This window comes from Hyaena hyaena, unplaced genomic scaffold (genome assembly GCF_003009895.1).
Source record: "Hyaena hyaena isolate Hyena2069 unplaced genomic scaffold, ASM300989v1 scaffold_60, whole genome shotgun sequence".
In the NCBI taxonomy this organism is placed as follows: domain Eukaryota; kingdom Metazoa; phylum Chordata; class Mammalia; order Carnivora; family Hyaenidae; genus Hyaena; species Hyaena hyaena.
In genome coordinates this window covers 1,501,680-1,522,927 of record NW_024080692.1, presented here as the reverse complement: position 1 = coordinate 1,522,927, position 21,248 = coordinate 1,501,680, and the positions used below count along the sequence as shown (strand labels likewise).

Sequence of the window (21,248 nt, the reverse complement as noted above, 5' to 3'; positions counted from 1 at the left end):
GAGGGAGACACAGAATCCCAACCAGGTTCCAGGCTCTGAGCTGTCAGCACAGAACCCGACGCGGGGCCTGAACTCATGAACTGTGAGATTATGACCTTAGCTGAAGTAGGACACTTAACCAACTGAGTCACCCTGGCGCCCCCTGGAGTACTTGTTTTAAAGCTTCTCTGTGGCAGGGGTGCCCGAGTGGCTCAGCCGGTTAAGTGTCCAGCTGCGCTCAAACAGATCATGAGTTTGAGCCCCACGTCAGGCTCTGTGGTCACTGTGCAGAGTCTGCTTCGGATCCTCTGTCTCCTTCTTTCCTGCCCTCTCCCGCACATGCTCTCCCTCTCTCTCTCTCAAAAATAAATAAACATTAAAAAAATCTTTTAATAAAAATAAGGCCTCTCTGTGGCAAAACAGATGAGACGCCGTATGATAAAGTTCCAGGCCACGGCGGCAACAACGAAAACCTACTACAGAACAACACAGACAAGCCAGACAGTAAATGAAGAATGGGCGAGAAAACAACGATGTCGTCACTGCCCTATTAGTGCCACAGGACAGATGCCCAGACATGGGAACAGAGCCCTCCACCCAGGGCGAGGTGTGCAGTCACTGTGGGAACAGGTGATGGTGCAACACAAAAGGAGGCGTCTGAACTACAGAAGGACTTACTCTTATCGCGGGGGCTAAGAACCAACCAGAAAGGTAGATGCTTCTCTCGTGGCAGCAGGGAGCCAGGCGTTCCTTTAAAGCAAAAACTATATCCGCTGGGCAAGAAATTTTCCCATGACCTTCTTTTCCCCTTGCCAATGTTTACAAGTTTTTCTGGATCCCAGCAAACCTTGCATAACGGTCTTCACCCGGAAGCACAAACAACTGTCTGTTCGATGAATCAATGAACCAATGAACTGATGGTTACCTTCCAGGAGAAGCACGATCCGTGCTGAAAATGGTCCACACGGAAGATTTACGCTAATGTCACATGCATCGTAAGAACAGAGTTACTGGAACCGTTAGGTGCACACACAATTAGGTCCGTGAACAAAACAAAATCAACTTACTAGTGATCATTGCTCCAGTTACAGACGCCAGAAACCCTAGGCTGACGGCAATGACCGAGATGACTCTCCCCTGCCTATGTCTCTGCAGCATCACAAACATCAACACTCCCGCGGCACCGTGGACAAACAGAGAGGAGAAGAGAGCCCAGAGAAAGATCCAGTACCACATCTCTGAAAGGAAAAGCAGAGTGTTAATAATGGTGTCGAAAACATCTGGGAAAATTCGGTTTCACCAACAGTGAGCCCCCACGGTTTGAAGGAAGGTTAAGTGAGGCAGCACGTATAAAACTGCCCAGTACATACGTGGTAGTACTAAATACTAATATAACTACTCTTTAGCACTTATCATCACTGATGCTCGCTGGGGAAATAGTTCCAGGACTTCAGAAGGTTAAAGCTACATTCTAGTTTCCTCTAAACGTCTCCGTCACAGAGCTATAATCCATCAATGTGTCTGACGAACCCCTAATATATTTGCAGATCTCTTGGAATAAAGTTAACGAATTGCTGTTTGACATGTCATTTTTGATGTTCTACACTAAATAACAGTGTTAAGACATTTCTGAAATCTACTCCTTAATTCAAATTGTTCCAGATATCAGTCAATGATCTTTTATGATTTTAAGAATTTCAGGCAATTCCCCTCTTGGCTCTCAACTAAAGAAATCACTTGGATTTTTTTTTTTTTTTTAATTCTTTGCCTCAGATCATTTTAATGGTCCTTACCCAGACCTTTCCAAGTCCCATTGCTCTTTCGTCAATGTGTCCTCAGTTGCTGTCCGTTTTAGGTTACAGTTGATAAGCACACCTTTCATTCTGTCTCTCTGCCCATTCCCTTTCTTTCTGGCTACCTGCCACCTCCCAGTCAATTCATACAGCTCCTGAAGGTTTTGCCCAATCCTTGCATTGACCCCATCTCCCCAGTCAAGCCTATCATGAGGTATATCAGGGCAGACAACTGGTCCAAGCTGGGCCAATCACTCCTTTCCCCCTGGGAATTCTGGGTTGGGACCAGGGGAGCACCTCCGTCCTTGGGTGGTCAAAGGTTTGGTGAAGAGCCACTTCCTCAGCACATGAGGAAAGCTGCCATACGGGACGAAAGAAAAACAGATCCCTCAAAGACAAGAGACAACCAAGTCCCTCGTTCCAGTGATTTCGAAGGCCTGCCATCTCACCACCCTTAGATTCAACATAGCACCCCAGTTTCCTTGTAATCAAATCCCTTTTTATTTAAGGTAGCTCAGGTAGGGTTTCTGTTACTTGTACTGGAAAGAGCAGACCTCAGAATGTTTGGATGTCACCTTGAGGAGCATCTGCGGTATGCAAACATTCTATAATGCAAAGCATCTGCTACTTGTGCTAGTATTCACTCTCTATCCAGTGTGAAAGAAAGGCCGATAAAATAGTCATGAAATAGAGGACAAAAATGGAAGTATTAAAACACGTTTATCCCAGCATCATTAAAGTACAGACAAGCAGGGTGTTGACGGGAATGTAAAATGGCGCAGCTGCTATGGAAAAGTTCGGAAGTTCCCGCCAAAATTTAAAAAAGAACTACCATATGGCCCAGTAATTCCACTTCTGGGTGTGTATCCAAAAGAATCAAAAGCAGGGTCACACCCATGTTCAGAGCAGCGCCATGCACAACAGCCAGGAAGTGGCAGCAGCTGGAACGTCCACCAACGAATGAATGAATGAATGATTAACCACAGGCTGCACACGCAATGGAGGGTTATTCAGCCTTAAAAAGGAAAGTAATCTGGACCCACCCACAACAGGGATGGACCTGGAGGCCTTCATGCGGAGTAAAGCCAGTCACAAAAAGATAAATACTGTATGGTTGATTCCATTTACACAAGGTTCTAAAGGAGTCAAATTCATGGAGATGGAAAACAGAAGATGGGTATTGCCAGCGGCTAGGGTTAGAGGGAAATGGGGAGTTGCTATTTAAGGGGTACAGAGTTGCAGTTTTGTGAGGTGAAAAAGATATGAAGATCTGTTACATGTCGAGGTGAATGTAGGGAACAGGACTCGGGTGTACACTTAAAGTAGCGGAGATGATTAAATTTTATGTGTTTTTCACCACACTAAAAAACTAAATAAAATTTTTAAGTGTGGCTATAAATTTAAAAGATAATTATTTTAAGTCATGACCACAAATGACCAGGCATTTAGAAATCAGCAAAAAGGTTGTTAAGGAAGGAAGTTGTGGATGTAAGAAGCTAATACTAGGGACCTTTGTGGCAATGGAACTCTTCTATATTTTGACTGTAGTGATGGATACATACCCAAGTGATAAAGCTGTACAAAAACAAGTAACACACATGCATAAATAAGTACACGTATACAGGTAATCCTGGTGAAATGTGAGTAAGGTTGATGGATCAATGTCAGTATCATGGTTTTGAAATTACACAGTGGTTTGCCAAGATGTCACCATTGCGTAAACTGGTTAAAGGGCACGTGGGTTCTCTCCATATTATTTCTTACAAATGCATGTGAATCTATCATTTTCTCAAAGTAAAAAGTTTAATTTTTTTTTAAAAAAGGAGGATACAAAGAAAACAGATTTTAAAAACACAATCGTTTCCACCTTCCCAAATGCTTAAGAATCAACACCCAGAATGGACTCAGAGAATGTGAAACCGTTTGGAGGAAGAGACAGCAGATGTATTTTCCAGTGTGTGGTAAAGTGCTGGGCAACCTTCTTTCTCAACGGCACGGGGGACAGATGCTGGTCACTTAGGAAAACTAGACAAGCCTGCCTTTTAAGCGTTCTCTCCGCCAGCTTTCAGGGAAACTGTGTTTCCATGCTGTCACTATCAAGCAAATGGCTTCAACTGATAATAAACGCATTAAGGACACAACGGCTTCACCTGCTCAGAAGATACTTCCATTTTAAAAGATGAAATTTTCCAAAGTGAACCTAATAAAGTGGGAATAGGAGGGAATGATCATACGGAGCGGGGCATTTTCATCAGGGGCGCTCAGAGACAAGGAAAGTTCAACAGCAACAGGCACACGATCTCCAACAGGAGTCAACAATCAACCTCGGACCCCAAGCCCGCTTCAGAGAGGGTACCAGATCTGTGTGGTCCTTGACATACAAACAGAATGAAAAATGTCCTGACTATATTTAACAGCACGAGTGAGGGATTATTTGACATTACAAGTCATGTTGTTTGCCTAGTGACTATACAGTTCTTGGCCTCAACGATAAATTTACCTAATCACTGGGAAATGTAAATTTTAACGTTCTATAAAGCCCCAAGATACCAAAGACACTGTACAACTAAAAGACATGCTCAGATGGTCCCCTAGTGACCCGTCCAGAGCTATCGCTACAGCAGACTGAGCACAAACTATATGAACTCCAATTTAGTTTCAAGTTTCTCACTCTTTATTAAAAATCCTATTATCCACTGTGGAAAAAACTGAACACCACTGAAAATATCTACAGCTAAGCTAGGTTTCACGTTACGACTCTTCTTGTAAATTCCCTGCTGGATGCACACGACCTGGTAGGTGGACAGGCCTATCTGAAGATCTTGATCCACTCTGCATAAAGCAATCTGTCTAAGGCCCCTGCTCACTACTGGCAAACTGAGGAAACCTACCGGGCTAGTTCAGGTGAAGAGAACTGCAGGACCCTCAGAGCAGAGCAAGAACAGATGTCCATGAGGCCTAGAGGAAGGACACGTACTAAGAGGTTAGGCGTAGAATATCACCACCTTTTCTTAAACTGCCTCGGTCATACAGCTAATGCAGACATCCACGGGCCTGCAGTTCCCTGTTGGCCGTATCCCACTGCATCCAACCTTCTAGCAAGAGAGCAAGATGGAAAAGAGGATGCCAGAGGGAGCCTTGGCTAGTGCTAAGCAAGATGCTAAACAAAATTTTAAAACTACAATGCACAAAACAGAAAACTCTGAAGCATGTCATCCACACAATCACCTTAATTCACTGGAAGGATATATTCCTTCTTCCTGGGCACACCTCCTGAAGTCCTCTCGTTCTGTTTCCTAGTCAGGGCTGTCCACGAGCTTCAGCCTAGACGAGTTGTGCCTAGATTGTCGCACTGTGTTTGTTGCAGGAGAGCTGTGATGTGTCCCGGCCTCCAAACAATACTAGAAATAGCCCTGCTCCCAATCTGTATCTCTCATCAGCCTCGGTTGCCAAGTTGCTCAAAATTATCTTCTGTGCTTTTGTTTTGAATCCTTGGGCAAAATTATTTATGCGAAATGGTTTTCTCTCTATGTTTAAGATATATTGGCTGAGCGAAAACAAGTCAAAGGATCATACATACCATGGGATCCTATTTGCCGAGAAAATGTTTGTATACACACAGAAAAACACACAAACACAAAACAATGGCTCTCTTTTAAAGATAACAGATGGGTTATATTATTTTATACATTTTTAAAAAATTTTTTAGCACCTGCCTGAAATATATATATTTAATTTTGCTGCAAACATACTGTCTTAAAAAATAGTTTTCATTCTAAAATTCATCAAAGAAGATGCTCCACTAGGCCTAAGGTTCTCAATGCAGGCTGCTCAGGAAACTTAACCTATAGAGCAAGGAAAGCAATCTCTCCAGGTAGGGCCACAACAGCAACATGTCATCAGTTCCACCAAATAACCACAACACAAGACAGAGGCAGAAATCACTACTCTGGGGTAAACTCATGGAAGAGATACTTATTAACATATGTAAGTCATAAAACAAAACCATCTCATTAGACAAATATTCCCTCTAGAGGACATCTGACCCTTCTAATAAAATCAGTAACCAACAGACACTGAGCCCTGTGTACCCAGTATACTCTAAGCCCCAAGCTGAAAATGCCGCACCAGTTAGCCCATACCTTGAAGCTGCTCATGATTTCTACCTTCTTTTTTCTTCTTCTTCTTTTTTTTAATGTTTTATTTATTTCTGAGAGAGAGAGACAGAGTGAGCAGGGGAGGGTCAGAGAGAGAGGGAGACACAGAATCTGAAGCAGGCTCCAGGCTCTGAGCTAGCTGTCAGCACAGAGCCTGATGCGGGGCTCGAACCCACGAACCGTGAGATCATGACCTGAGCCGAAGTCAAACGCTTAACCGACTGAGCCACTCAGGCACCCCGATTTCTACCTTCTTTATAGAAATGGTGCACATTATATGTTTAAATAGTCTGTGTTCACATTAGCTTATCTCAAGCTCTGTTCTCAGTCCAGAAAACCTAAGGTGGAGAACCCACACCCTTTAGTTTCTAACCATCAATGACTTCTCAGTTTGGGCATATGTCCCATATAGGTGGCTTATTAGACTCTCTGGGAGACGATGTATTTAAAATTTGAACAAGTCCCCTCAATCAGAGGTTGGCAAAGTATGATCCACAAGCCACAGTTGGCCCACCACCTGCTTCTGTATAGCCTATGGGCTAAGAATACTTTTTGAAGTGGCTGAAAAAAAAACCAAAAGAACAGTATTTCATGACACATCAATATTACACCAAATGTGAATTTCAGTGTCCATAAAGTTTTACTGAAATACAGTCATACTCATCCATACTATCTATGGCTACTTTGATGATATATAAGCGAGCTGAGGAGTTATGACAGAGATCATATGGCCTGCAAAGCTGAAAATATTTACTGCAGTGCTTTATTTTTATACAGTACTTTCATATATTCACAAGAGCTGACACTTTGAGTCTTTAGTTAATGGTACTCAACGGCACATATTCTAATACCTCGGGCTCTTCAGAGCACAGTAAGTAGTCGATCTTACGGGGAACAGAGGCCTGAAAGAGAACCATGCTGAAAAAGGTCCCAGGAGAATTCACTGCCACACCTGAACTTTACAAAATAAATTTAATTTAACCAAATGATAAACATACCGGAGATGGATAAAGGGTAAAGAAAACAGGAAAAAACAATCCACTGTCAAGAAATAAAGCAATCAACAGAAGCAGACTCAGCAATGACCCAGATTTTACAACAACCAGACAGAGATACTGAAATTACTATAATTTACATGTTAAAGCCTCTCATGGAAAAGGTGGGAAGCTCACCTGAGCAGATGGGGAATTTTTGCAGAGAAATAGAAATTCCAAGTGAAAGTCAAATGGAAATGTTAGAAATTTAAAAAAAAATCAACAACCACCACCACCATGATATTCGAGATGAAAAATTCCTTTACTGGTCTCATCAACAGACTTGACACAGTTAACCAAAGAATCAGTGAACTTAAACATGGACCAACAGAAATTATTCAAACTGTGATATGAGAGAAAAAAGATTAGGACAAAAGGAGGAAGACATGGAGGAGTGAAAAGAGGAACCAATTGGTTTACCATAATGTGTAACTGGAGAAAGAGAATGGAGAAGAGAAATATTTGAAGGGATAGTGGCTGAAAATTTTCTAAAAATAATGAAAGCCATCAAACCACAAATCTCAGACTCTCAGAGAATCTCAAGCAAAGATAAAGACTTCCCAAAATAACCAAAACACAATAAAATAAAAATAAGGTCCCCCTACACACAACTAGATACATCACAGTGAAATGAATAAAAAGCAAAGATAAAGGGAAAATACTGAAAGTAGTGAGAGGGGAAAAACGCATTGTACACAGAGGAATAAAGATAAAAAGTATAGCAAACTTCCCATTAGAAACTATGAAACAAAAAACAATAGAGTGACATTTTTTAAAGGCTTGGAAGTGGAAAAAACAAAAAACAAAAAACCTGTAACGCCAGAAATGTATATTCAGGAAAAATAATAGCTTTCAGAAATGAAGACTTTTTTTCAGAAAGAAAAGAACCTGGGAGAATGAGCCACCAAAGCATCTACATGACACATTAAAAGAAGTTCTTCAGACAGAAGGAATATGATACTAGATGGAAGCTTAACTCTACACAAGGAAATGAACAAAAAAAGGTTGCAATGAAGGTAAACATAAGACATCTTTAATCATTCTATTTTGTAATTGGGCAGTGATTTTTTTATATTGTTTTTTTAAAATATAATTTATTGTCAAGTTAGCTAACATACAGTGTATACAGTGTGCTCTTGGCTTCAGTAGTAGATTCCCATGATTCATTGCTTGCCTACAACACCCAGTGCTCAACCCAACAAGTGGCCTCCTCAGTGGCCATCATCACTCCCACCCCATCCACCCTGCCTCCCCATCAACACTCAGTTTGTTCTCTGTATTTGAGAGTCTCTTATGGTTTGCCTCCCTCTCTGCTTGAAACTAATTTTTCCCCGTTCCTTCCCCCATGGTCTTTTGTTAAGTTTCTCCAATTCCACATATGAGTGAAAACATGTATCTGTCTTTCTCTGACTATTTCACCTAGCATAACACCGCCCAGTTCCACCCACCTTGTTGGAAATGGCGATTGCATTTAATTCTTTCTCATTGCCAAGTAGTATTCCATTGTATATATAAACCTTATCTTCTTTATCCATTTATCAGCTGATGGACATTTGGGCTCTTTCTATAATTTGGCTACTGCTGAGAGTGCTGCTATGAACATTGGGGTACATGTGCCCCTATGCATCAGCACTCCTGTATCCCTCAGGTAAATTCCTAGCAGTGCTATTGCTGGGTCATGGGGAGTTCTACTGTTAATTTTCTGAGGAACCTCCACCTTGTTTTCCAGAGCGGCCGCACCAGTTTACTTTCCCACCACCAGTGCAAGAAGTTTCCCCTTTCTCCACATCCTCGCCAACATCTGTTGTTTCCTGAGTTGTTGGCTTTAGCCACTGTGACGTGATATCTCAATGTGGCTTTGATTTGTATTTCCCTGATGGTGAACAATGTTGAGCATCGTTTCATGTGTCCGGTTGGCCATCTATTTTTAATTATTCTTAATATATTAACCAGACTTAAAAATAAGCTGCTGCATTTGTCCACTTGAAACCTCACTTAACACAGATGTTAAAGCTACTGTATATATTTAATAGCTGTCTGTTTCCGCTTCTTAAAGAAAGCAATAACACTAGTTTTTAAATTTAATTGTGACACCTTCAAGAGCTGCTTTAATATATCGCCCTTCTCAAAGCTTATGGCAACACTTGTGTATTACCCACTTCTACTAAATTACCCTTTTGCCAGCTAATTATACAATTTCAAACTGTAATTACAGTATTTATCATTGAATACTAAAAGAAATTTCTTAGAAAACCAAGTTCTTAATTTAAAACAATCAGAATATCATTGCTTTAAAGAAATCAGGTTACAGCTATTTAAAATAGTTCAAAAATTGCTCTATTTTCAAGCCATGGCACTGTCTTCCTAAAAGATGTCATTCAATTTGTTCTTCTTCATAATTGATTAGCTACTCAGTTACAAAAGTGTAAGAATTAAGTGTCAAAATCTGAACCTATTATGAAATTATAGCACAGCATTTTACAATGGTTTCAATTGTTAATTCTTGTATGTCCTTAAGTATCTTCAATTATACATGCCACGCCAAAAAGGGGGGGGGGGGCAGTCAGTAACAACATGTTTGTTTGAATCAGTTATTGATGTAAAACATCTCAGCAATCGACAAAATGTTTTACAAGCTCATGATACAATTTTTCTAAGGGATATTAACACTAAACACTGAAAAATGAACTTTTTCCAACAGTGAGCCTAACTTACAATGAAATTCTCAACATAACAAATTCCTAAAGGTAAATCTAAATACAGGCACAAATGAGTGACAGATCAGAAAATTAAAACACAACCAGGAAAAATCAGCAAGTAATGCACGTGCCTGGTCAGGATGTCACACCTTGGCGATCACGGACAGTGATGCTGAGGAAGCAATTACACTGCACAGGGGTAAACAAAACAAAACAAAGACATAATTTCAGAACCAGAAGGGATCTTCTGATACTGAATCCAGAGTTTCCTAAACCAAATTTAAAGAAGACCTAATTTGGGGCTCTTGGGTGGCTCAGTGGGTTAAGCATCCGACTTGAGCTCGAGTCATGATCTTGGCAGTTTGTGGGTTCGAGCCCCAAGTGGGGCTCTGTGCTGAGCCTGGAGCCTGCGTCAGTGTCTGTGTCTCCCTGTCTCTGCTCCTCCCCTGTTGGCGTGCTCTCTCTCTCTCTCTCTCAAAAATAAATGAACTTTGAAAAAAAAATTTTTAAAGGCCTAATTCTATCACTTACATATAACACCCAGTGCTCATCCCGACAAGTGCCCTCCATAAATTCTACTCCTGAAACCTTTACTACATTATATGTTAACTAGCTTGAATTTAAATAAAATTAATTAATTAATTAATTAAAATACTCCAGACTCTCCCCTCCCCTATGAAAGTGAAAAAGTGAATCAAGTTTAGCCACATTTTAATAACTGCTGAAAGGGGGCTGATGCCTATGTAGGTCTTAGGATTCTCATAACAAAGTTTTTTATAAAGTAGTTGAAAAAAAAGATAAAATTATCCACTAAAATGAGACAGTAAATATTTCAGAATAATTTTTTTTAAAATGTCTAATTCTAAGAGCTCTTAAATGGTGTTCAGAGAAAAAATATTTTCTAGGTCCTAAATCTCAGCCTATTGAAAGTCTGAAGAAGTTCCACTTAAAAAGAAAGTGCCTGGGTAGCTCAGTTGGTTAAGTGTCCAATTTTAGCTCAAGTCGTGATCTCACAGTTTGTGGGTTTGAGCCCCATGTCGGGCTCTGTGCTGACAGCTTAGAGCCTAGAACCTGCTTCAGACTCTGTGTCTCCCCTTTTCTCTGCCCCTCCCCTGCTCATGCTCTGTCTCTGCTTCTCAATAATAAATTAAAACAAACAGATAAATAAAAGACACAAGTGTATACAAGTGTATACGCAAATGGTGTTTTTCTTAACTCATAGTTACTAAACTTTTCTCTCAGAACTTTCTAATTTCTAAGTCAGCCTTCCCTTACCATCAACATGAAAACCCGTGGCATCAGACTGTATTACCAATGAAGAAACCAAAGCCTGGGAAATAACGTGGCTTGTCTAAATTAACAGCATTCAAGGATAACACTCAGTTTCTTGACCCATACATTTCAAGATCCTATTGCTTCTCTAGACTCCTTATTTGCATACAAAATCTAACAGAACCCCAATTATTCTGGAGGGGAAGTTCCAATGACATTATCTAAGTGTTTACATAAATATTGTTAATGTTTAATTCTCCTGTATACTTCAGATGTAACAAACCTAAACCACCATGAATTTTTAAAATCCTATCATTTAATAGGAATTATTCTTTATAGCTAATAGTCCATATAAAGAAAACATTACTAAAATGGTAAAATATTAATAATATTAATAATTAATATTAAAAGATAGTCACTTTTTAAAAGCTCGGTTTTAGCATCCTCTTGCAAATAAATGAGTCATTTATTTTGAAAATTTAATAAGTCTTCAGTTATACTAAATACCCCATATTAATTTGCATTATATATCACAACATAGCTACAAACTGATCACAACAAAACTAAATTTTTAAAAATCAGGTGTTCCCAATCCTTGAGCTCTCAATAACAAAATCACCAGAAGGACTAGCTAAAAATATAGCTTCATATTTAAGAATGTAGCCTTGTTCCCAAAAATCCTAATTCCATAAATATGGACCGGGACCCTGGATCTGTACCTTCAACCAGACCCACATAGCAAGTTTCAGAAACTATGCTGTATTTAGTAATTCACCGTAGGGAATGGGAGAGGGGAGGAATTTTATCATGAAAACCCAGTTTCACAGCCCTGACACAAACATCTTAGCTAGATGCTGATATTCAAGAGTCGTATACAGGTATCCCCTGCTTTTCAAAAGCTTCTATTATACCCCTTCACTTTTACAAAAGACTTCCTAGATTATGTTCCAAGATTTATAAGACCACATGCAACTGGACCCAAGTAAAAGTTTGGTTCTTCCTACTTGTACAAAGTTTGGTGAAAAATCTCCTTTTCTTTTCAAGTTTAATCTGTTTAGCTAAAGTTACTGGAACTTGAGAGTCTAATGAGATCTTTTTCAAATGTTTCCACTGCCACTGTTTATTCTATGACCAACTTTTATTGCTAAAATACTCAGTCACTAAAAACACGTAATTAGCCTACCCCACCTGATCTAATCACATACATTTAATAAAGCAATAAGTTACATGGCCACTTCAATTATAGGAAAAAGGATGCATGCAAAATGCTTTGCACAGTATGGGGCATATAGTGAATATTCAATGAACATAACCATTTAAGACTTTTGGAATTTATTAGGATTTTTCATTTGATACTATGGTAAATTAAACATGCTATACCCTGGGAGGGTTCTCTTCTGAATGTCTTTTTTTTAACTGAAGTGTAATCTACACTAAGTGTAATCGACACACTATAGTCTTACATTAGTTTCAGGTGCACAACACAGTGATTGGACAAGTCTAAACATTATGCTGTGCTCACTGCAAGTGTAACTACCATCTCCCCCATACAATGCTGTTAGAATATCACTGGTGGGGCGCCTGGGTTGGTTAGGCTCAACTGGTTAAGCTCCGGACGTCGGCTCAGGTCATGATCTCATCATTCGTGGGTTCAAGCCCCACATCCAGCTCTGTGCTGACAGCTCAGAGACTGGAGACTGCTTCCAATTCTGTGTGTCTCTCTCTCTGCCCCTCCTTCACTCACAGTCTATCAAAAATAAACATGAAAAAAATCTTTAAAGAATACCATTGGCTATATTCCCTACCCTATACCTTTTATCTGGGTGACTTATTCATTCCATAACCTGAGGCCTGTATTTCCCACTCCCCTTTACCCATTTGCCCATCCCTCCATCTCTCTCCCAGGCAACCATCAGATTGTTCTCTATATTTATGGGTCTGTTTCTGCTTTTTGTTCATGTACTGGTTTCTTTTGGTTTTAGATTCCACATATACGTGAAATCATATGGTATTTTTCTTTCTCAGTCTGACTTATTTCACTCAGCGTAATAGTCTCGAGGTCCATCCACGTTGTTGCAAATGGCAAGGCCTCTTCACCTATTTTTGTGGGTAATAATCCCCTGTATACATACACATCTTCCATATCCACTCATGAGTCAGTTGATGGGACACATGCATTGCTTCCACACATTGGCTATTTTAAATAAATGTTGTAAATGATGCTACAGTAACAATAGGGATGCCTGTATCTTTTTGAATTAGTGTTTTCATTTTCTTCAGGGAAATACCCAGTAGAAAAATTACTAGATCATCTGGTACTTCTATTCTTAATTTTTTGAAGAACCTCCACACTGTTTTCAACAGTGGCTGCACTAATTTACATTCCCACCAACAATGCATGAGGGTTCCTTTTTATTCACACTCTCACCAACACTTATTTCTTGTCTTTCTGATTTTACCACTCTGACAGACGTAAGGTGGTGTCATCATAGTTTTGATTTGCATTTCCCTGATGATGAGGGATGTTGAGCATCTTTTCATGTGTCTGTTGGCCATCTGCAGGTCTTCCTTTGGAAAAAAAATGTCTATTTAGGTCCTCTGCCCATTTTTTTAACTGGATTATTCATCTGTCTTGGTGTTATTATGTTCTTTACATATTTTGGATACGAATCCCTTAACAGATAATTTGCAAATATCTTCTCCCATTCAATAGGCTGCCTTTTTGTTTTGTTGATGGTTTCGTTCACTGTGCGGACGCTTTTTATTTTGATGTAGTCCCAACAGCTTAATTCTGCTTTTGTGTCCTTTGTCCAAGGAGACATAGCTAACATGCTGCTACAGCCAATGTGAGAAAGATTACTGCCTCTGTTTTCTCCAGGAGTTTTATAGTTTACATCTAACTATTCTTAATCCCAATTTCCTTTCCTGGTTCCGGTGCCTTCTCCCCATCCTGACCCATCCTTCCTCTTCTGTCTAGGCTTCCTTTCTACAAGAAAAAGAGCTCGAGTCATTCTGACTCCTCTTTGTGAATTATCTTACTCTTCCGGTCCTTCCTTTCACTTACTAAACAAAGCAAAGATAAGATTATATTCTGGTAGTTAGCTAGTAAAGAGTCAAAATTACAGTTTATACAATCCTAAGACTTCGCCCGAAATTGCTTTAGGTTTAAGAAATGTCAGCTGGACCTCAGACTCGGTGTTGCCAGAGGATACAAATGCATGATTCAAAGATAATGAGATGGAAATTAAGAAAGTAAGAACCTGGATTTGACCATTCCAGTTTTTGAAAAATCACAGTAGCTTCTTTCTCAACAAGATAAAATTTCCAAAAAGCAAAATCCTATAAAGCACCAATCATATCACCACTAATTAATTGGCTTTGTACCACAAAAGGGTAAGGAAATTGTCACCTCTATTTCAGAAAAGCCTCCTGGAGTAGAGGATTTAGGAAGAACTTAACCCAAGGAGAAGCTGGGGTACAGGGCACCACTGGAAGATGCAGACCTCCTGAGAAGGCCGCCTATACCGTGTGAGTGTGAACCATTCCAACCACATACAGTGGATACAAACTACCCCCCTTTTTACTTTTTTGCTGACAATCAGTATTAACACTATGGTAGCTTAGCAACTATAAAGTCTAAAAGGGAACTGTAAGAGTGTATATGTATCACAGAAAAACAAGCACATATATATTTTATACACACACAAAGACATTCGGCCTTCTTTCCAGTTTGAATCCCCAGTTTCCCAATGTTTGTACCAACAGAAAGAGGGGGGCACCCACCCACATCTGCAGCTGACAGAGAGAAAGCGATGAGCCTGAGGCCTGCCTGTGCCTCTTCTTCCCAGGGACCGGTCATCCCTCTTCCAATACCAGCCTGGCTCTGTGCTTACCCATGGGTTTAGGGAATCCTGCCTTGTTCGAAGCGAAAAATTCTTCTCTAAACTCTTAGCAACGAAATTTGGGTCAGAACACAAAGTAGATGAAGAAAATAAAAGTAAAGCAAATGGATATATTTCATTGTAGTTTTTTTTAAGTCAAATTACCCATAAAAGAGAAAGAGTACATGCATACTGACTGTAATTTGAGATTGGGGCAAGGGAGGTTAGATCATATGGAGAAAAAGAAAAACTATTTTATAAAGACAAGAAGGCATTTATCTCTACTTTAGTCGGCTGAAGAAGCGTCTAACCTCCACACAGTTAACAACTTTGGAATCCTGTGAATTACACGGTTTGGGAAGTGATGGACGCAGAAAAGAACTTTGGCAATGGTAATTAACTGACGAGGTGGGGTCTCCAGGTAGTCGTCTATTCTACAGGGAATCTCTATACCAGTGTCTTCAGGAGAGAGAAAAAAAATAATAAATAGCAGACTAAATTTGGTAGGATTTCTAAAACTGGATATGCAATAAATATGGATCACTAACTTTTATACTGGCAATTGCAACTTCAAATTTGGGGAAAGCATTATTATTCGATTATATCTTCAATTTTCCAGTATCTTTTATTTGCTGGCCAAAACTTAGTTGCATTCACACTCTTCGGCTCACCGGGGTGAATACTGCCAGGCGATTCTTAAGTATATTAAGATTTATCATCAGACGTGCCTGAGTTAAGAATCTATGTGGAATCAAGTAAAATGGACAGTGAACATCATCTCGAGGCCTGCCTCTGTCACTAACTGCCCCAGATATGTCACTTCCATGATGATGTGTCACTACTTCTAAAATGAAGCAGTCAAACTATATAAATTCTAGTTCTAAAGCTAGTTCTAATTTCTGGTTATTACCACTTTTTAAAAATTTATTTTTACACAAAGTAATACATATACAAGACTATTTACTAGAGGTCAGTCTCTAAGAAAAATACAAGTCAGTATAAAAACTTCCCTGCTTCGCCTGTGGGATAAAATACAAAGAAAAGAATAAATAACACCTATCAGTTTGTGTAAAGAAAAAAAATAGAGATGAGAATACATTCTCCTTTTGTTTTTTTTTTTAATTAACCAGAGCTCCTACTAACCAGATTTCTGTTAAGTCTTTCACATAGTGACTTCTTAAATCCAAATCAGTCTGGTTCTATGCTATGCTTCTTTCTGGATTAGCCGTCTCACTTCCAAGTTTATCATGATGACAAACATACCTTCTGAGTTAATGTGTTATCATAATCTGAAAAAAGGTAATAACTTTTCATGTATTAGCTATCAAGAGTTAAGCAAGCTACTTTTGGCTTCAATGTCTGAGTCCATAAAATAAGGATAAACAATAATCTGACTCCAGATTACTGAAAAGACTAAATGAAATACAAGAATGCATGGTAACTAGCACAGGAAAGTGCATTTAATGGGCATATGTGTAGTTTAAAGATATGGCCATCTACCTAAAAGTTGCTTCAACAACTCACTCCCTGGGTAACAGCATAGTCACTCCACAGATGTGTCTGGAAAATAATGCAACTAGGATGTCTAAAGCATGCAACTGTAAGTATTATTTTAGAAATGCAATTAAATAAATATGCATTGAGTATCTGTACGTGCCAGGTAGAATAATGTCAAAATGCCAGAATTCCTTGATTATGACCCACCCCCCAAAGCTCACAGTCTAGAAGACACAAAAATTATAACTGAACAATAACAAAAGCATGTTTGTGGAGCGGAATTAGCAGGGAAAGCAAGTAACTCATTCTGCCTGAAGAAAAGTGAAGAGCAAGAGCAAAGGCCACGTGAAAAAGGAGAGTCATTTTGTGGACAAGGACTGGGGTTGAAAGCCTCGTTCAGCCACTTACTAGCAATAGGATTTGGGGCAACTTAACGTGGGCTTCTCTGGACTTCTCTGCTATTCTACTACGGAAAGTTATTCTTAAGATTAGAAATCATATATGTTAAGTGACTTATATAGCAGGCATTCCCTAAGTGGTGGCTGTCTTGTTTTAGGAGATATATTTGTTTTTAATAGACCAAATCCTACATGGCACTGTAGGGAGCATCTCCTGACTAATGACCAAGCTACATAAGGGATCACTAAGGTCACCAGCAAGAAAAGGCCACAGTGAAGCACATCACAAGATTTCCACTTCCGGAATCCACTTTTTTCAAAGTGAAGTGGCTCCTAATATGTGGTATGCTCACCTGCTGGCAACGCAGACTTCTAATCTTATCTTCCTCCATTTTTATCCCAACAAACAGAATTTTGCATATTCAGATGCATTATTTCCTAGACCCAGAAGACGTCCCCATGTTCCTCAGTCCAACCTGAGGAACCAGTTTGGATGTTCAGCATATGCTTTACAAAATGGCAAAGTCTGGGGGCGCCTGGGTGGCTCAGTTGGTTGAGCATCTGGTTCTGGCTCAGGCTCGCAGTTCGTGAGTTTGAGCCCCACATCGGGCTCTGTGCTGACAGCTCAGAGCCTGGAGCCTGTTTCAGATTCTGTTATCTCCCTCTGTCTCTGACCCTCCGCTGCTCCGGTTGTCTCTCCCTCTCAAAAATAAATAAAACATTTAAAAAAAGTTTTTAAACTAAAATGGCAAAATATGATGATTATTAAGATTATATTAGGAGATAATGAGAGCTGGTCGTGGGTTGAAACTGCTATTATCAACCTAATGGGTGACTTGTAGAACTGGAAGCCACTAAAATGATTGGACTCTTATTAAACACTTTAAAAATATTGTTAAATGTGGCCAAGTGGTAAGTTACATTTACACTACTCTATTGCTCCCCAAACTAATTTCCTCTAAATAAATGATGAGCTAAGCCAGTCCTTAACCACATACAAATAGATATTCTTAAGCTCTTACTTTTCACTTCACTCCTACAAACACTATCAATGCAACGTTTGAAATATGAACGGTGGATAAATACAAGCAAAACCAGAAGTGAAGTTAACGTGAGCTATCTCTAAATTCAACTGAATCATGAAATGGTCTTCATGTCAATGTACTTTATTTTTTTTTTTAGAAATAAAAACGTATTCATGACCCTCTACCATCATGTAAGGTCAGTTTGCTCCAAGGTAAATGACCATGAATTAAAAGTGAGGACATCATGAATCAATCCAGAATCGATGTTAATTTTACAGTTGCCATATTCAAGAAAATCGGTGTCAAGGAAACAGGTGTTCAAGAAAATCTGTGGTATAAAAATTCCATAAAATTTTTCTCTACAAATAACTGAAAAATATACATATACGATATAATAAATATGTTGACACGTGTGTACGTATCCTGTCAGGACAGGTTATATTTGTAAAATACTCTTCACACTCTTAACCAGTTTGACGTAATGCATTTTAAAATACTAATGTTCTACCAAAATTAGCCTTACACGTTTTCAAGAATTAAATCCTGAGTATGTTAAGTTTTTTCTCTGAAAGCAGGAAACTGAGGAGTCACCAACTTGCAACCGAATCTCCTTCTTGTAAACACTCATCTTTAAGGGGTATTTTTAAAATCCAGAACTCAGGGCATAAAGAATCTCCACATTAACAAGCCTGGAAGTTTCTTCACAAAGCAAACCTACAGATGCGTTAAAAACATATGAGCTTTACTGCTCACTTTTGCAACTACAACCTCGGTTAATTATTATAATGTAGTTAAGTCCAATTCCCTCCTGACAGCCCTGACGAATGAAGGGAAATACAAAATAATAAATCAATCAATAAATAAATTATCAAATATCACAGAAGCGGCAGCTTGAGGCCAGAGGGAGACAGACAGACAGAGAAAAGGAAATAGGAAACAGGAGGCAGGAGATAATATGGTCAAAGCTAAAATGCTTAGAATGCACTAGACCTTAGCCCGGTCCCTGGCCCACTATACCCTACTTCATTAGTCATCTACAGCAACAAAAATTTAACAGGTGAAGCAAACTGATCGCTGTGAAACAGAATTTAAGTCCTGCATCCGATCTGAGATTTCTCAAAAAGAAACCGATCTAAGCAAGAAGCGGGGTGTGTGTGTCTGTGTGTGTGCGCGCGTGGAGGGGGGCTGGTAAATCCACGCGAACTGTGCCCGAGTCTCGGCACCAACGCTATTCGGCGCGTACTACACTCGGCAGCGCCTTCGGGAGCCCTCCCCGAGCCGGGCAGCAGGCGGGGGTCGGGGGTTCTCTGCCCGCGATCGGGACCCTCGCTGCGCCCCGGGGGCCGGCGCGAAGTGCACCCAGTTGACACCTTCCTGGCTGGGACCTGGGGCCGCGAGCCGGAGAGCGGGGCGCGCACGGGGGTGGGGCGAGGGAGAAGGGAGGCAGGGGGCGGCACCGCATCCCCGTCCCCACCCCGGGCGCATCAATTACCCGTGAGGTTCCTCAGCACCGTCCCGTGGGCCCAGAGGCTCAGGACCTGCTGCACCGACAGGTTGATCATGGAGTGGTCGCCCCCCTCCGCCTTCATCTTCCCCGGGGGTCGCCCGCCGCCCTCTCCTCGGGCGCCGGGTGGCGGCGGCGGCTGCGAGGCTCCGGGGGCGGCGGCGGGTGCGCGGCTCGTCCAGGCCGCCGCCGCCGCCGCCGGGGAAGGCTGCGGGGCGCCGGGCCGGGCGCTGCTGCTGCCGCCGACGGGCCTCCGGGGGGGGCCGCTCAGCGCGTCTCCCAGGCAGCCCCCTCCCCGCCGGGGAGACATTGAGGACGCCGGGCGGGGGAGGGGAGGGGGCCGGGCGCTCTCCCCGCGCGGCCCCCGAGCGAGGACTCGGGGCGGAAGAGGCCGCTGTCGCTCCCTCTCAGGGGCAGCCCCGCGCCGCGGGGGCCGGGCACGCGAGGAGGCCGAGGTCACGCAGGGAGGCCCGGAGTGATGGGCAGACGGCAGGTGCAGCCCCCGACGGGGCCCAGCTCATCACCGCCGGAGGACGAAGAGACCCGAGACCCGGAGGAGTCTGCGGCGGCGGCCGCGGCGGCACCTGCCGCGAGCCTACCCACCCTCCGGCCGCCGACACTCGAGGAACCGCCCCCTCCACCCGCGGCCGCCGGCGGGCCGCTCGTGCGCGCGCGCACGGGTCCCCACCTCCCCCGTCGTCCCCGGAGCCGCTGCGCATGCTCACTCTCCCCCTTCCCGCGACCCGCCGCCCTCCGACTGCAGGCCGGCCCCCAAAGCCCTCCTCCTCCCCCCTCCCCGCGCGCTCGAGCTCGCGCGGCGGACGGCGCCCGGCGTCGGCCCGCAGTGGGGCGGAGGGAAGTGCGGCCTACGTCACTAGCGCCACCGGCCGGCCCCGCTGCTGATTGGGTGCTCCAAGGGAACCGCCCCCACTCCTTCTCCGCCCCCAGGTCCCGGGCGCGCGCCTGGTGAGAGCTCAGGGCTTACCCCGTGCGGAGCTCGGCACCGAGATGCTGGGGGACGCTGGAGCCCGAGGTTGAGCGGCGGCCCGACCCACCTTGTAGGGGAGTGAGGGGTGCTCAAGCCCGTGTGATGGCTTCTGTGACATTTCAGATCTTTGGCATCAATAAAATGCTTTTGATAAAGATGTTTGCATAAGGTTTTTGTTTTTTTTAAAGAGCGTGAATATCTCAACATTTTAGATTCATTAATTTGCGGGTTTTTTTTTTTTAGGTGAGTCAGGTGGTCTGGATAAGTCACTACCTGCGGAATGTATTTCTAAGCCACGAAAACCGAAATAGACCCGTTTTATCTTCATCCAGTCCTTCCCGCTGCATGAACTTGGGCCCTCTAGCATCTGAAATCACCTATTGATACGAGTCTTGGCAGGTGTCTTACTCCTCAACGCCATCCCCCGGTCTGGTTCTTTTTTCGTTGCAACATTCTTTTTATCTAAATTGTGAAAGTCTCCCGTTATTTGTTTCCCCAACCATTGAAACTTAGACTCTCTTCCCATGGTTTGCTGCCTTTCTCCGTATTCAACGTTAGCCTGAGGAGCTAAATTACAACTACAGCGAACTAAACTCCTTGAAGTTTGAAACCTTTTAACTTGCAAACTAAAAGCTCAATTTTGGCGATAGCATAAATATGCACAAGGCAGCTCCCTGCACCCCTCGAACCTTTTCCAACCCCTCCGTTGTACACATGTGTGTATTATCTGTTTGATATCACAGCACAGGAAAGGGAAATTTCTGCATCATTAATAGGAATTGAGCGAAAACCCATAATGTGGAGTATGTCTTCCTTTACAATTTAAAAATATCAGATCTTAATTAATTTCATATTATAGAATATCAGACTTAAAAGAGGCTCCAACATTTTTCTAATTCATTTCATTTTACAGTTAGGGAACTAATTCTGCAGAATTAAGTGATTTGACAGAGGTGACACCACTTCAGAGCCTAGTTTCTGAATTCCTAGTCTATGTATTCTTTCTTGCAATGAAATTATC

The 21,248-nt window shown here is 41.8% G+C and overlaps 1 protein-coding gene across 1 annotated transcript in view; it reads right to left on the bottom strand.

Annotated features, from left to right (window-relative positions):
* Positions 1 to 19,376, bottom strand: part of TMEM170B (transmembrane protein 170B) — a 30,602-nt gene extending 11,226 nt beyond the window's left edge. The window contains exons 1-2 of the mRNA XM_039231823.1: positions 19,228 to 19,376; positions 1,047 to 1,217 (exon numbers count right to left, since the gene is read on the bottom strand). Of these exons, the coding sequence (XP_039087754.1) occupies positions 1,047 to 1,217; positions 19,228 to 19,324 (268 nt within the window). The 5' untranslated portion in view covers positions 19,325 to 19,376. The remainder of the gene's footprint in view (positions 1 to 1,046; positions 1,218 to 19,227) is intronic.
* Positions 19,377 to 21,248: the final 1,872 nt, after the last annotated feature.